This window comes from Petaurus breviceps, unplaced genomic scaffold (assembly GCF_028583685.1).
Source record: "Petaurus breviceps papuanus isolate PSGF00001 unplaced genomic scaffold, PetGlider_PUasm1.0 90825, whole genome shotgun sequence".
In the NCBI taxonomy this organism is placed as follows: Eukaryota; Metazoa; Chordata; class Mammalia; order Diprotodontia; family Petauridae; genus Petaurus; species Petaurus breviceps.
Window position 1 is genome coordinate 5,305,011 of NW_027187353.1, and position 15,834 is coordinate 5,320,844.

The window sequence follows — 15,834 nt, forward strand, 5'->3', positions numbered from 1 at the left end:
GTGTGTGTGTGTGTGTGTGTGTGTGTGTGTGTGTGTGTGTGTGTGTGAGACATTGATGATCCAAAAGGTTTAATTACTACATCACTGTGTCTGAATCAGACAATCACACAATAATCAAACAAGCTAAGGCTGAAGGGGGATGGGAAGGGCCATTGCAAGCAAGAGGCAGGCTACCATGTTTTCTAACAGAGCTGCAACAGAAAATCTCTAACAATGAATTATACAGAGTTTTGTTGTCTAATTGTTTAAGCTGCTTGGCTTAGTACTTGATTCCATCTAGTCTTTCCAGAATATTACTGTTTTGCTTTTGTACATCTCCCCTTCCCATTTCCCTAACCCTTTCCCTGCATCCCCAACCTCTAAACTCCAGTAGGTCAGGGGTCATTCTTTCTTCCTCGTGTCTCCCCTCCAGCATAATTTAGCAAGGACTGAGCACAGAGGGGTCCCTGAAAGAAATTCATAGACTAAAGGCTGAATGCTGAGCTAGTATTTCTCCATGCAATTCAAATCAATTCAGTTCACTCCATCCCAAATCCAAAAGCATGTAGTAAACATATACTTCATGTAAGAGACTCTGAACTAAATGCTGGAGATACAGATAAATTGCTTCTCCTCCTCTTGACAGGGAAAACCTGGCTAAGAGACCCCAATTTTTGTGCAATTATAGCTGCACCCACAGACAGGCCAAGCTTTAGCTAATGATGGAATAATAAAAGAAGGCTCTGTTTGGAGTCAGAAGATCTGGGTTTGAATCTGAGCCCTGCTACTTATTCTCTGTGTGATCTTAGTTGACCGAATAAACATTTATTAATCACCTACTGTGTTCCAGGCACTGTGCTAAGTTCTGAAGTCTGTGGCTCTAAATCTGTGGCCTCTTCTCCCCCACCCCAAACTCACTCATTTCTGACATACTGATAACTTTTATCTTAGAAAGTCACTTGCACATTTTGCAAACCTCAATAATAGCTAGTACTTATACAGGCTTGAAAACCACTGTACATGCTATCTTATTTGATCCTCAACAGCCCTGTAAGGTAGGTGCTGCTATTATTCTCCCCACTGGTGAGGTGGGGAAACTGAGGCAGAGAAAGTGACTAAAATGATTTGCCCAAGGTCACATAACTAACTAGTAAGTAACTCAAGCAGGATTTGACCCTGGGTCTTCCTGCTTCCAAGGCCCACTCTGCATCTCCTCTGCCATAGTGCTTCTCAAATAAAATTGATCTATTAAAAATAATTGGCTTAAAGAGGAAACCAAAGGAAACTGAGTTATATATGTAAGTTTTGTTTTCATTTCCATCTCCTTTATGCTACAGAGTGAGGCCAGTCTTGTGTTAAGTTTCCTCTCCCCTCCCCAGGAGGCAAATATTTGGGAAGAAATGTATTCAGGTTTCATTTTAAACAAGGGAAAATTCTCATTTTGAAGACTGGTGGTCTCCATTCCTTATGCACCCCCCTCCCACCCTGGGTCTCAAGGACCATCTCACCGAATCGCTGTCTGTGGTGATGGTGGTGGGCTCCATGGGTTCCTCATTATTGTCCTCTTTCTCAAGGTTAACAGCTTCCAAAACTGTGGAAGAAGGGACATCTGATCAAGCTTGTAAAGAGACCAAGAGCTCCTGAGGGTGATCTTTGTCACTGCCTGTAAAGCGCCCTCCAAGGTAGGTCTGCCTGGAGCCCTGTCCAGCTACCAAACTTCCAGGGCTCTCAGAATGACATGTTCTCACTGAAAAAGCTGGGGCAGGGGAAGGCCTTAATGGTAGAGCTTTAACAGCTGCGCTTGCTTCTCCCCCTAGGACAGTGTCATTTAGCAGAAAGTGCGGTTAAGTCTTAGGTTTGAGTTCAGATTCTGACATTTAGGAGTTGGACAGCTCTAACTGTAGTTATTGTTTTTTCCCATAAGAATCCAAAATCTGCCTCCCTGGAAGTCCCATCTACTGCTCCTTGTTCTGTGTTCTAGGGCCAAGCAGAATGGAGATAATCCTGCCATCACAAGCCAGCCCTTCAAACACCTGGACAGTGAGCATACCTCACCCTCCCTCCCAAGTCTTCTTTCTTTCCAGCCTAAATACCCCCAGTTCTTTGCTTAAAGGTTGCCTTGTTACTATTGATCTGGGGTGCTCTGGATCACCTTTACCTTTCTCCTTGGTGACGCGTGTAAACAGAGCCTGGAGCTTGGCCTTGCAATCTTCAAACTCTTCCATGTGGACTGTATCCTGGTGGTTCAGAGGCTTCTCCTTGTTCAGGTGTTCCAGTGCTTCCCGGATGAAGGTGTGCATCTCCAGGACCTCCTGGTCTGAGGCATAATGCTGCAGTTTTTCCACCAAAAGCTCGCCATTCTGGATGCGCTGAAGCATGCTGTTCAGGTGCCGAAGCTTGCCTGCCATCTGCTCGTGGCTCAGTTGGTACTGACCCTCCACAGTCTCCAGGAGCTCCTTCTCCTTGGCTTGGATCTGCTCTACCATGATCTGGACCCGAGAACGGATCAGCTCTTCGGTATCCTTCTTCACCTGATCCAGCTGGCCAATGGCCACCTGAATCTTCTCATGGGCTTCACTGAAGGTGTATTTTTGGGTCTTCAGGTCCCCAGTGATCTTGGTCAACTCCTCTTGCCGCTGTTGGATCTCAGAGCTGATGGCACAATACTGGTCCTTGTGGTTGCTGTCCAAGAGGGCACAGGTGCAACAGATGGGTTTGGCACACCCTCGGCAGTAGATGCTACGGAAATGAAGAAAAAAAATCAAGGTGGTATATTAGAGTCTGAGTCTTAGATTTGAAACTGGAAAGACAAGGGCTTAGCTCCCCTTTGTACCACTAATTATATGATCTTTAATGGGTCAACACATCACAAGTCACCTAGTCCAACCTCTAACCAGAAGCATAAATCTTATCTACAGCATCTCAAAAAAAGCAGTTTTGCTGTTTCTGCTGGAAGACCTACTGTTCTAGAGAACTTATTACTTGCTAAAACAGCTCTTTCCATTCTTGGGGATTTCTTCATCCCTAAAGGAAGACATAGAATACCTGCCTTGTCTGGTCTCAGAAGTTTGTTTTTGTTTGCTTCTGATGGAATCCCATTAAGATAATGGATCTAAATGAATTTGGAAGTTGCTAACGTGGTGCCCCAAGGATCTGGGTTGGTCCTGTGCTGTCTGACATTTTATTTTTTAATCAATGATTTGGATAAAGGCATAGATGGCAGTAAAAATGGGAGAGAAAAGAGAGAGATCCCTGGTCTGAGAACTGGGTTGAAGGAGCACAGATCATGTTCTTCCTCAAAAAGGGGTAAATGACTGTCTCACTGTCATATTGTGAATCACTTAGAATTGGGAAGAGAACCCAGGTCTAACTTGCTGTCTAGTATCATGAAATTGTATACAAGTTCTCTGAAAATGGGTAATGTATATGAAGAAATGTGAAGGGTTAACTACATCATGTAACAACAGCATGTCATACAGGCCACCTGTGCTTTAAAATAGTATGTAATACCTCCCCTCCAAAATATGGCTCCCTCAAAAAGTCAGGTTGAGATATGCTTAGTCATCTGCCCTGGGGAAGGAGGATAATGACCTGGTTCACATCAGATATCTCCATTTTGAAAAGGCAAAGGGGAGACACAAAGAGTGGAGAGAGATACTTTGTATGCCCTAAAATTAAACTTGCTCTAATTTGGATTGGGGAGGGGAAGGAAGGACAGTGGCTCTAAGTAAGAAGAAATTTTCTCATAATTGTAATTATGCTCAGGTGGACTCTATGGAAGGAAGTGGATTCCCTTTCCTTGGATTACCAGGGGTATATGGAGGTCACTGAAGGGATTTCCAGCTCTGACAGAAGCCAGGCTACATACATATCATCTGCAATCTCCTCTAGCTCCGAGAGGGAGCCTGCTCAAGAGAGGCAACAGAGGGCAGACTGGCTTGAGAACAGAGAATCAAAACATGCAAATTCAAAATGTGATTCTCAATAATTTAGTTAAAAGCAAAGTAATGTTAAGAATGGTACTGAAACATTGAATTTTGACTGATTAAAACTGTTATGTTTTAAGGATAGGTACAGGATGGCCAAGGCATGATGAGCTGCCATGTGCATCATAGGAGAGAATTCCCTAAATAAGGAGACAGACTTGAGTGTATGAAAGAATAAAACTGATGAGAGAACAGGTTAAAGTAGAGACAGACAAAGTGGGATTATTATAGTTAAGAACAGATGGGGTGTGTGGGGGTCCTCCATACTGGGTTATTTGTTTTATCTATTTTTTTGATGAGCAAATCTAATTTGTTTTAGTCTGTCTATTGATCTACTCATCTATCAATCTATTTACCTTTCTATTGATCAATCTCCCTATCCCTCTTCCTATCTTTATTCATTTATTACCCATCAACCTAATTATGTATTTTTATTTTTTCAACCTATTTATTTATCAAATTTATCAAATATCAAGAACAAGCTTTAGGAGTAAGAAACAAGAGTGGTAAAAAATTAGACACAATACAGAAGCCTGACAATACTTTTTGTAAATAAATTTTTTATAGACAAAATTGGTCCCAAAGAAGAGGTATGAGAAGCCACCTTAAGCCTGCTCTTTTGCAGAGGCAAGGGGAAATCTGTGGGTGTGGAACACTGCATATGCCAGATTTTTTCAATGTACTGAGTAGCTCTATTTGTTTTTTTAAAATAATTTGTTATAAGAGATGGCTCCCTGGAGAGGAAAAGGAGTAAAACACAGGTAGAAATCTAAGCGCTGGGAAAACAAAACAAATCAATAAAAAATATTTTAAATAAAAATAATTTTCATTGATTTTTTTGCATTATATCACTTACATTTCCCAACATATTCTTCACCTTAATCTCTTCGAGAGAGGTCCCTTATAACAAAGATTTTTTAAATGATGAAAAAACCCAATTAATTAAAACCAATCAATATCTAGAAAAAGTCTGACTTTATATACCATGTTCCACAGCCTAAAAGTGAGGAAACATCCTTTCTCAAACTACGTCTTTGGGACCAAACTGGGTCAATATGGTGTCATGACATTCAGTTACTATCATTTTACTGTTGTTGTTACATTTTTGGAGTCATTGTATAGACTGTTTTCCTAGTTTGACTTTGTATCAGTTTCTTTCCATGTTTCTCATATGTTTAATATTTTTCACTTCCTACGAGCACAGTAATACTTTATTGCATTCACTTACCACAATTTGTTTAACCATTCCCTAACTTGTGGACATCTGCTTTATTTCCTGCTCTTTGCCATGACAAAAAGCACTGCCATAAATACCTGTGGTATGTATAGGGCCTTGGGGGACCTTTCTTTAATCACTGACTTCCCTGCGTCATATTCCTAAAAGTGGAATTTCTAAGTCAAAGGGCGGCGACACTTTGGTCACATAATTCACATAATTTCAAATTCGTTTCCAAAATTAATATATCTTGAATATTTTCTTAAAGAAGAGATTTGGGAAATTGGGTGGTGTTGGATGTGTCAAGCATCAAAAAACATCATAAAAAAGGAAAATATTGATTATATTTTAATTGCCAGAAATGATTATTTATACAAATGAGTTGTTTCTGTTTCAGCTGCCTATTATAGCTAGATCAATGACTTAACACAAAGATAAAAATTAATTGATCATATTAATCATATTAAACAAAAGAATAAAAATCAGCAGATTTGGCATGCAGTCGCGGTGCTTCCAACTAGACCTCACTTGTTAAGTCTCATAAGTTGGGAAATGGATAAAAGAGCCAATATCACCATAGACCAGAGGTTCTTAACATGGGGTCTTTGAATTCGATAATAAATATTTTTGTAACTGTACTTAAATATAATTGGATTCCTTTGAAAAATTAGTAATGGCACTAAAGAAAACAAAGATGGAAAGAACATGTGGAATAAAGCAGAAAAGAAAGTAAACATCCATGTTGAAGGTAACACAATTTGGGGTCACAGAACAATTAATCTACAAAATATTTGGAAGAGGGGAGGATATCAAGGGTTTGAACAATATCTGGAACCCTGATGTTACCCAGAAGATGGTGCTATCAACTTAAGGAAGTAAATAACTCCTTGAAAATCAGAATTGGGCAAGAGGAAGCCAACAAAGTTATAAGAGATCAAGAAATAATAAAACAAAATGTAAAGAATGAAAAAATAGAGGAGAATTTGAAACATCTCATAAGAAAAACAACTGATTTGGAGAACAGATCAAGAAGAGAAAACATAAGAATAAATTGGAGTACCTGAAAGCTATGATAAAAAAAATTGATACAATAATACAAGAAATAGTTAAAGAAAATTGTCCTCAGGCATTAGAACAAGAGGGGAAAGTAGAAATAGAAAAAAATCTACTGATCACCACCACAAAGAGATCCCATGAGAAAAATTTAGAGGAATATTATAGTCTAATTCTGAAACTTCTGGTTCAAGGAGAAATATTATGAGCAACAAGAAAAAAGTAAAGATGCGGAGTAGAATCTGTTAGGGAGGGTGCGGAGCCATGATGGAGGAGTAAAAGCAGAAACTTGACTGAGCTCCCGCTCCAACCACTTCCAATATCTGTAAGAAAATGACTCTAAACAAATTTTAAAGCTACAGATCCCACAAAGTAACAGAGAGAAACAAATGTCCTGCTGAAGGCATCCTGGCAGGCCAATAGGAAGGGTATACCATACCACGTTGGGAGCCAAGCACAGTCCCGCGTGAGCCTAGCGGGCCTAGACCTGGGGAGGCACCAATCAGTGGCACAGATTGGCCAGAGCAGACTTCAAGGAGTGAATCACCAGCAGCTGTGACAATTTCCAGACTTCTCAACACATAAATGCCAAAGGGAAAGTAAAAGGTCAGTGGGGAACTCTGTTGGAACTGAGTGAGAGAGAGTGCAGTCCAGCCCCTGCCCCCAGGACAAGAGGTGGTGGAGGTATGGTGGCTGCAGCTGTTGCCCTGTGGCTGCCTCCAGAGCTCCTGGACTACAGATCACAGGGGGACCAAGTGACCATTCAGAGGGTAATCACTGTTGCTTTGACCTACTTGGACCTGGGTTGTGCAGTCTTGGGTGGTGGTTCTGGGGTGTGTGGCCAGTGTGCCAGAGCTTGTGGTGGCTGTAGAAAGGGTGCCCCCCCATAGCTCTGACAGCAGCTCTGACACAGCTGTGAAAACCCCAGCAATTTGGGACATAGCTCTCTCCACTCTAGAAGCAGAGTTCTACTGTGGCAAAGAGCTCAAAAGTCAAGTAATTGGCTGGCAAGATAAGCAAGCAGAGGAAGCATAATGAGACCATAGAATCTTCTTTTGGGGACAAAAAGGATCATAACATGGAACAAGAAGACAGTGAAGCTAAAACTCCTGCATCAAGAGCTTCTAAGAAAAATATGAACTGGTTACTGGGCTTGGAAGAGCTCAATACGGGTTTTGAAAATCAAGTAAGAGAAGTGGAGGAACAATTGGGAAGAGAAATGAGAATGATGCAAGAAAATTATGAAAAGCGAATCAATAGCCTGACTGAAGAAAATAACACCTTAAAAAAACAGACTAACTCAAATGGCAAAAGAGGCCCAAAAAGTCAAAAAGGAGAAGAATGCTGTAAAAAGCTGAATTGGTCAGATGGAAAAGGAATTTCAAAAATTCACTGATGAGAATAAATCCTTCAAAATTAGATGGAGCAAATGGAAGTTAATGACTTTATAAGAAATCAAGATACTATAAAATAGATCCAAACAAATGAAAAATAAAAGGCAATGTGAAATATCTCATTGAAAAAAACACTGACCTGCAAAATAGATCCAGGAGAGACAATTTAAAAATTACTGGACTACCTGAAAGCCATAATAAGAAAAAAAAGAGCCTAGAAATCATCCTTCAAGAAATTCTCAAGGAAAATTGCCCTGATATTCTAGAACAAGAAGGCAAAATAGAAATGGAAAGAATTCACTGATCGCCTCTTGAAAAAGATCCCCAAAAGAAAACTCCTAGGAATATTATAGCCAAATTCCAGAGTTCCCAGGTCAAGAAGAAAATATTACAAGCAGCCAGGAAGAAACAATTTGAGTATTATGAAATCACAATCAGGATAACACAAGATCTAGAAGCTTCTACATTAAGGGACCTAAGGGCTTGGAATATGATATTCTGGAGGTCTAAGGAGCTAGGATTAAAAACAAAAATCACCTACCCAGCAAAACTGAGTATAATGTTTCAGGGGAAAATGGACATTCAATGAAATAGAGGACTTTCAAGAATTTTTTACAAGAAAACCAGAGCTGAACAGAAAATTTGACTTTCAAATACAAGAAGCAAGAGAAGCATAAGAAGGTAAACAGGAAGAAGAAATCATAAGGAACTTATTAAAGTTTAACTTTTTACATTTCTACATGGAAAAACAATAATTGTAACTCATGAGACTTCTCAGTATGAAGATAGTTGAAGGGAATATATGAGTTTACATGTATATATAAATATATATTTATGCGTAGGAGGGTATATGTGTATATAAATACATATATGAGTGTTTGTATATGTGTGTACATGTATACATGGACAGAGGGCACAGGATCAGTTGAATAGGAAAGGATGATATCTAAAAAATAAAATTAAGAGGTGAGAGAGGAATATATTGGGAGAAGGAGAAAGGGAGAGATAGAATAGGATAAATTATCTCATATAAAAGAGGCAAGATAAAACTGTTACAATGGAAGGGAAGAGCAGTAAAGTGAAAGGGAATGGGTCAACCTTACTCTCATTGAATTTGGCTCAAGGAGGGAATAACATACCTACTCAATTAAAATCAAATTAAATCAGATCTTACCCTACAGGAAAGTAGGGGAAAGGGAATAAGAGGGGGAATGATAGAAGGGAGGACAGATTGGGGGAGAGAGTAGTTAGAAGCAAACACTTTTAAAAAGGGACAGGGTCAAAGGAGAAAATAGAATAAGTGGGGGGGGCAGGATAGGATGGAGGGAATTTTAGTTAGTCTTTCACAATATAACTACTATGGAAACGTTTTCATACACATGTACAACCTATATTGAAATGCCTCCTTCCCAGCTATGTGTGTGGATGAAAGTAGAAAAGTCATGATTTGGCAATAGACTGGATATGCGGGATGACTGAGTAATCAAGGATGACCCTGAGGGTGACATTTAAAACAAATGTTAAAAAAAAGAATCTGCTAGGAAAAGTATGTTTATATGTATATGCCTGTATATATGTGTATATATAAATATCTATGTTTAATATATATTTTGAATCCTCTCACATTCTGCTGGTCACATGACTTTTTTCTTTTCTTATTTTATATTTAAGTTTATAATATTTTTCTTCTATTATTATGTATTTAAATTTTAGCATTTAAGTCTAAAATTTTAAAAATATTAAATATATATATACACCTCAACAAGAATAAGGATCAAACAAGATGACATTTGCAAAATGTTTAGTACAATATTTGGTATAAATATGGAAGCCAGGGAAACTAATTCTACAGGCTACATTTATAAAAGCACAGTACCACCCCCCCCCTAAAAAAAAGATAATTCCAGAATCTTAACATGAAGGGATTTCGGAAGTCAACTAGTCCAACCTGTACCTGTACATCCAACAAGTCCCACTAAACTCTGTCCTATTCAAACCATGACTGGGATACTCTGAAAACCATCTATCTCTTCAGAACAACACTAATAAGAGAGACCATACCTAAAGAAGGCTGAGCAAGGCAGGTAAGACACTAGAGACTATATCATCCAACCAGCCTCGAGGAGGGCAGAATATGGAACCTGTAGTCAAAAGACGTGGACTTAAATAGAAACCTTCCTACTTTCTTCCTTGGGTTGTGACCTTGGGCAAGTCATTGTTCTTCTTGAGGCCCAAGTTTCTTTATTTATAAAATAATAGGCTTGTCTATCCTATGAATGGATCTCTCAGATCCATTCCAACCCTACATTATTAAAGCCTAGAATTGTATGGAAATATTTGAAGGACTGGCATTTGGAAAAAAAGGTTGGACGTGTTTTGCTCCAGAAGATGTCGAAAAAACAACAGGTGGGAGCCAGAGTTTGGCTCAATAGAAAGTCAGTCAGTGAAGAAGAACCTATTAAACACTTACTGTATACTAGGCATTACACTAAGTACTGGAAATACAAAGAAAGGTTAAAAAGTCCCTGCTTTCAAGGAACACATTCTAAGGAAGTATATATAACATATATACAGAAGAGATGAGAGGGAACGCAGTAGCAGCTCAAATGGAAGGGTAGAGGAGAGTAAGAAGAAGGCCAGAAGGGCCTCCCATAAAAGGACAAGGTAGGATTTGAGCTGTGTCTTGAAGACACTGGCAGTAGTATCTAAGAGGCAGAGGTCAGGGGGCAAAGCACTGATACCTGAATAGGGGACATCCAGTGTGAAGGCATAGAAAGGGGAGATGAAATTTGGGGAACTGCAGGTAGCTGGATCATTCTGTGGGATGGGAGCAAAGTAGAAGAAGAATGGGAAGGTACTAAGAGAGCAGGTTATAGCTGTAAATGACAAAAGAGGATCCTGGAGGCAATAGGGAGTTGCTGGATGTCATTAAGCAAGGGAGTGACATAGTCAAACCTTACAATTGAGGAAAAAATAATGTTGGCGGTTGAGTGGAGGATAAATTAGAGGGGGGAGATTTGAGGCTAGGAGACAAGTTGGAAGACTATTGTAATGATCCAGGTAAGAGAGGATGAGGGTTTGGACTAGGGTTGTAGCTATGTGTGTGGATGAAAGTAGAAAAGTCATGATTTGGCAATGGACTGGATATGCGGGATGACTGAGTAATCAAGGATGACCCTGAGGGTGACAATGCCTGAGAGACTGAAAGGATGGTGGTGAGCTTGACAACCACAGGGAAGCCCAGAAGTGGGGAGGGTTTAGGGGGAAAGATGATGAGTTTTGTTTTAGACATGTTGAATTTGAGATGCCTATGGGACATCCAGTCCAAGATGACCAAGAAGCAGCTGAAAATTCATGACTGCAGCTCAGCAGAGAGATTAGGGTTGGAAATAGTGATGAAAACAGAACCAATGGGAGTTCAAGAGATAATCAAGTGAGACAGTATCAATCAAAAAGAGGAGAGGGCCTAGCATGGGGCTTTGGGGCACACCCCCCTTTAGTGGGCATTCCAGTGATGGAGGACCAGCAAAGGACTCTAAGAAGAAGGGGTCAGACAGGTGGGAAAAGGAACTGGAGAGAATTATGTCATGGAATTCTAAAGAGGAGGGAGTTTCTAGGAGGAGAAGGCAACCAATAGTGCCAAGTTCTGCAGAAAGATCAAGAAGGATGAGGATTGAGAATTTTCTTACAACAGAGCTATCCAACAATAGAACAGAGGCAGAGAGTTTCCTTTCAGTGGAGGGTCTAGGCCACCACTGGCCTGGGATATTGCAGAGGGGAGGGGTTCCTGCTCAAAGGAACAGTGTCATGTTCAACAGGGATAAGCAATTTTTGATATGTCTTGATATGTTTCATTTATGATAACAACAGTCCCCCTTGATGCTTCTAAGGTCTCTAGGATGACTATGAATGGCTGACATCAGATGAAACCAGACTGAGTAGTTTCTCCACCTGTCAGATGACGGCTGGATTTTATGAAAACAGGTAATGGGTTTCATTATTCTTTCTTGCTGCGCTTTTAATTCTGTGTTTTTTAAGAATGAGTATTAGAGATAAGGAAACTGACTCAGAGAAAAGTGACTTGCCCCTATTCGTATCACATCAGGCAAAAAGCATTCATTAAACACCGACCATGCTAAGTGCTAAGGGTACAAAGGAAGGCAAAACATAGTGCCTGTTCTCAAGAAGCTCACAGCCTACCCAGGTTTTCCTGACTCCCAGTCAGAGACTTTATCCACAAAAGTAGGATTTCCTCACCATTTTTGTGTTTTGGACCCCTTTGGCAGTGTCTGGTGAAGCTTATGGACCTCTTCTCAGAATAATGCTTTTATATACATAAAATAAAATACATTGGATTACAAAGGAAACCAATGATGATGAAATACAGCTATGAAAATATTTTTTAAAAAACCAAGTCTACCAACCCCAGGTTAAAACCCTCTGCTGCTGAAGGAGGTTAAGTATTACCAAATCTCAAACTGTATTACCAAAAAAACATCATCATCAAAAAGTTTTGGTGTTGGTTACAAAATAGAAAAGTATATTTAAATGAAACAAATGAGAAAAGTGCATTGTGTAAAACAGATTAGTAAAGTATGGCCCAGAAAAAAATGAATATACTACCCTAATGTTTAATAACATAAACTTGTTCCATGTGGCCCTTGAGCACAGAACCAGGAGCAATGAATACAATCTCCCAGAGGCAAATTTAGGTTTGACTCTAGGGGGAAAACAAACTTTCTCAGAATTAGAACTGTCCCAAAGTAGGATGGGTCTCCTTGCAAGGTGGAGGTCCCCATTCCTCTGAACTCTTCATGGGGCTCGTGACCACTTGTCAGTGATGTTACAAGGGTGTCCTTTGATATTGGGGTGGTCCCTGAGGTCCTGTGTAATTCTGAAATCCTATTAGTCTGAGAAATGTAAATACAAACTAGTGGGGGAAAGTCCCTCTATTGAAAAGAACTGCTAGGAAAACCAGAAAGCAGTTTGGTATAAAGTAGGCTTAGATAGAATCTTGCAATATGTATCATCATCATCAACTCAAATGGAAAGTGATCTAAGTGTAAAAAGTCATATCATTAAAAAATCAGAGGGCAGAAGGAGGTGCCTTTCAAATCTCTGGTTATGAGAATTCATAAGCAATGAATAATGAAGAGTACAAAAGACTGAATAAACAATTTTGATCATATAAAATTAAAAAGCTTTTACATGAATAAAATCAATGCACCTAAAGGAAAAGAAACCATCTAGTAGGGGGAAAATCTCTGCATTGAGTTATTTTCATAAAGTATACTATTAAAACCATATGAAGAATTGATGCAAATGCATACACACATGAATGAGGTATTTCCCAAAAGATAAACTGTCAAAGTATATGAACAGTTTTCAGACAAAGGCAAGTTATCAACAACCATATGAAAAAAAATGCTCCAAAACTCTTTTGTTAGGGAAATTTAAAGCCACTCTGAGGTTTCACCTTATCAAATTGGCAAAAATTATATGGAAAAAGTCAATGCTGTTGGGGCAGTAGGAAGTCAGGCACCCTGATATATTAATGAATAAGCCATGTGTTGGTTCCAACTGTTCTAGAAAATGATTTGAAATTATGTGAGAAAAATTACTAAACTATTTATACCAAGTGAATCCATTACTGCATACACAACACAAAGAAATGGACAGAAAGGAAACACCAAAATATTCATAGTGGTACTTTTTTTTCTTTTTGTAAGAGTAAAAAGAACTGGGAACAAAGTAGGTGCCCATCAGCTGGAGGATGGCTACACAACTTGTGTTGTATGAATGTAATAAAATATTATTTTGCGGTATGAAAGAAGAGACACACACAATTCAGAAACATGGGGAGATTTTCCAGGAAGCTCAAAGGAAAAAGAGAGGGGAGGATGAAATATCAAGTGATTATTTTCATCAACAATACTGTTGATGAAAAAACAACTGAAAGTATCTGATTTCAGATCAAATGCAATGACTAATCTTGTGGAAAAGGAGAGATGATGGAGAGGTAGAGAGGGGATGGCTGAACGATTACAAGTGCCTGGTGTATCACTTAACTGGTTTTTTTTTGTTGTTACATGACAGAGTTCTATGTGAGATTCTTGAGGACAGGGACTATCACATTCTACTATCTATTTCCCTAGAGCTTTGCACAGTGGATGGCATACAGCAAGTATTTAATAACTACTCATTCATTCATTGGTTTGTTCATTCATTCATTCATGAAAGGGGGTGTTCCTGGAAGGTGACAGAGCTACAAAGACCAAAAACCACCAATAGAACAATTAAAAAGATTCAAGTAGTTATGGTATACAGGTACATGTATAACACACACATGTGTGTATGTGTATATATACACACAAGTATATGTACAGATACACACATATAGACCACACGAAGATTATATGTATACACATATATGTATATATACATGTGTATATACATATACACATATATAATCTTCTATATCATCTATAAGTTTCTGATCTTCTTTATTTCTCAAGGCCATATATGCCAACATCATTTTCACCATCCTCTCTCATCCCTACTTTTTGACTGAAGTCACCCACCACTAAAGGACAAATTGAATCGTTTGAAGGTTCTTATCAAGGTCTCTGGGATTTCTCTACATCTCCATCCTGTGTAAGACATGTTGGCACATGAGCTCTAACTATCTTTTTGGTGATCGTTTTTGTTCTCACTCACCATGATAGGACATGGTCAAATGACACAGGGTTTTTCCTGAAACCTTTGGAGATATTATGAAATCAGCTCCTTCATTTGTCTCTCCAGGGAGAACCTGAGAACCATGCATCTATTGTCTCCTATTGTAAGCTCCTTGAGGGCAGGAACTATCTTTTGCCTTGCTTTGCATCCCCAGTTTTTAGCACAGGGTCTGGTATATAGTAGGTGCTAATTATGCTAATTAACTGGTTCTCATATAGTTGGAACTTCCTTACATTCCTGGTTTCATTTTTGGTGAGAATGTCAAGATTGATATGAACCAGGGTCCTACATGAGAAGGTCCACTGGACAAGGACCTTACACTTAGACTGATAGTCTAAAAAAGTGTGTAATTTTTGACACCCTCTGTCCTCTACTCTACTCCTTGACCACTATTGCTAAGGAAGTGTAAAGACTAAGGGTTATTTGGTAATTTTCTATTTCAGGAGTTGCCATGGCCAAAGAATTGGTCACCATATCGTGATGAACTTCTAGCTGGTCTGGTTCCTGAAAAACATAAACAGTGTATCAGTGGCACCCTCATCGGAACCCTGTCAGTGGGGTAGGATCTGCCAGGGCTGGAGCTCTTTTGGGAGTGAAGTCCCAGAATCTCACAGTCCCCCCTAGACCACATAGGGACATCAGGAGGAGGATTTTAGTGCAGGGTAAACTTTACTATGCTACAAAAATCAGAAGTGACTATTATGCTTCCCCTCTTCCCACCCCCACCCTGGGGCATTAGTATTTAAACAGGAGTACTCCAGAAGATTTAGAGAATGATAGCCACAGTGGGAGAATTTATGACACAAAGATGACCAACGGAGGAAACTAACTCCATACCTTTCAAAGTCTTAACATATATCTGCCCTCAAGGAGCTGACATTTGAATGGATGAAACAACAGAAGCATAATTCTCGGGTTCTGCCTGAAGATGAAGGAGCTGATTGTATATGTCTAAAAGGTTCAGAAAAAATCCCTTCTGGAGACATATGGCTAAATCCTATAGTGATAAGAACAAAAAGATGCCCCCCAAAATAGTTGAAACCTGTGCATCAGTACCTCTTGCCCAGGATGAAAATATATGCAGAGGTCTTTGCTCTACTCCTTGTTTCCCAGGTGTGAACTCAGTCCCTTAAGTCAAAAAGCATTTATTAAGCCCCTACTGTGTTCTAAGTATAGTGCTAAGTATTGAGTATACAAAGAAAAGCAAAAACCAATTCAGTCTCATAAATAAGGTCACAGATCTTGAAAGAGACAGGATCTCAGGGACCATCTAGTCCAACCTCCTTCATTTTGGAAACTGAGGCTCAGAGAATTTAAGTATTTAATCCAAGGTCACCCAGGTAGAAAGCCGTCTATGCTGGCATTTGAAAACAGCTCCTTAAACTCGAAATCAAACATATTGCCTCCTTATTCTGCCTGGCTAAAAGTGAAATTACAGTGAAAGGAAAATATGCAAATTAGAACACAC

General features: G+C 39.4%; 1 protein-coding gene across 5 annotated transcripts in view; it reads right to left on the reverse strand.

Moving 5' to 3' along the window:
• Window positions 1–15,834, reverse strand: part of PML (PML nuclear body scaffold) — a 50,165-nt gene that overhangs the window by 25,979 nt on the left and 8,352 nt on the right. For all 5 annotated transcript variants that reach the window (XM_069071192.1, XM_069071193.1, XM_069071191.1 and 2 more), the window contains exons 5-6: window positions 2,138–2,718; window positions 1,488–1,570 (exon numbers count right to left, since the gene is read on the reverse strand). In XM_069071192.1, coding sequence (XP_068927293.1) covers window positions 1,488–1,570; window positions 2,138–2,718 — 664 coding nt within the window. The remainder of the gene's footprint in view (window positions 1–1,487; window positions 1,571–2,137; window positions 2,719–15,834) is intronic.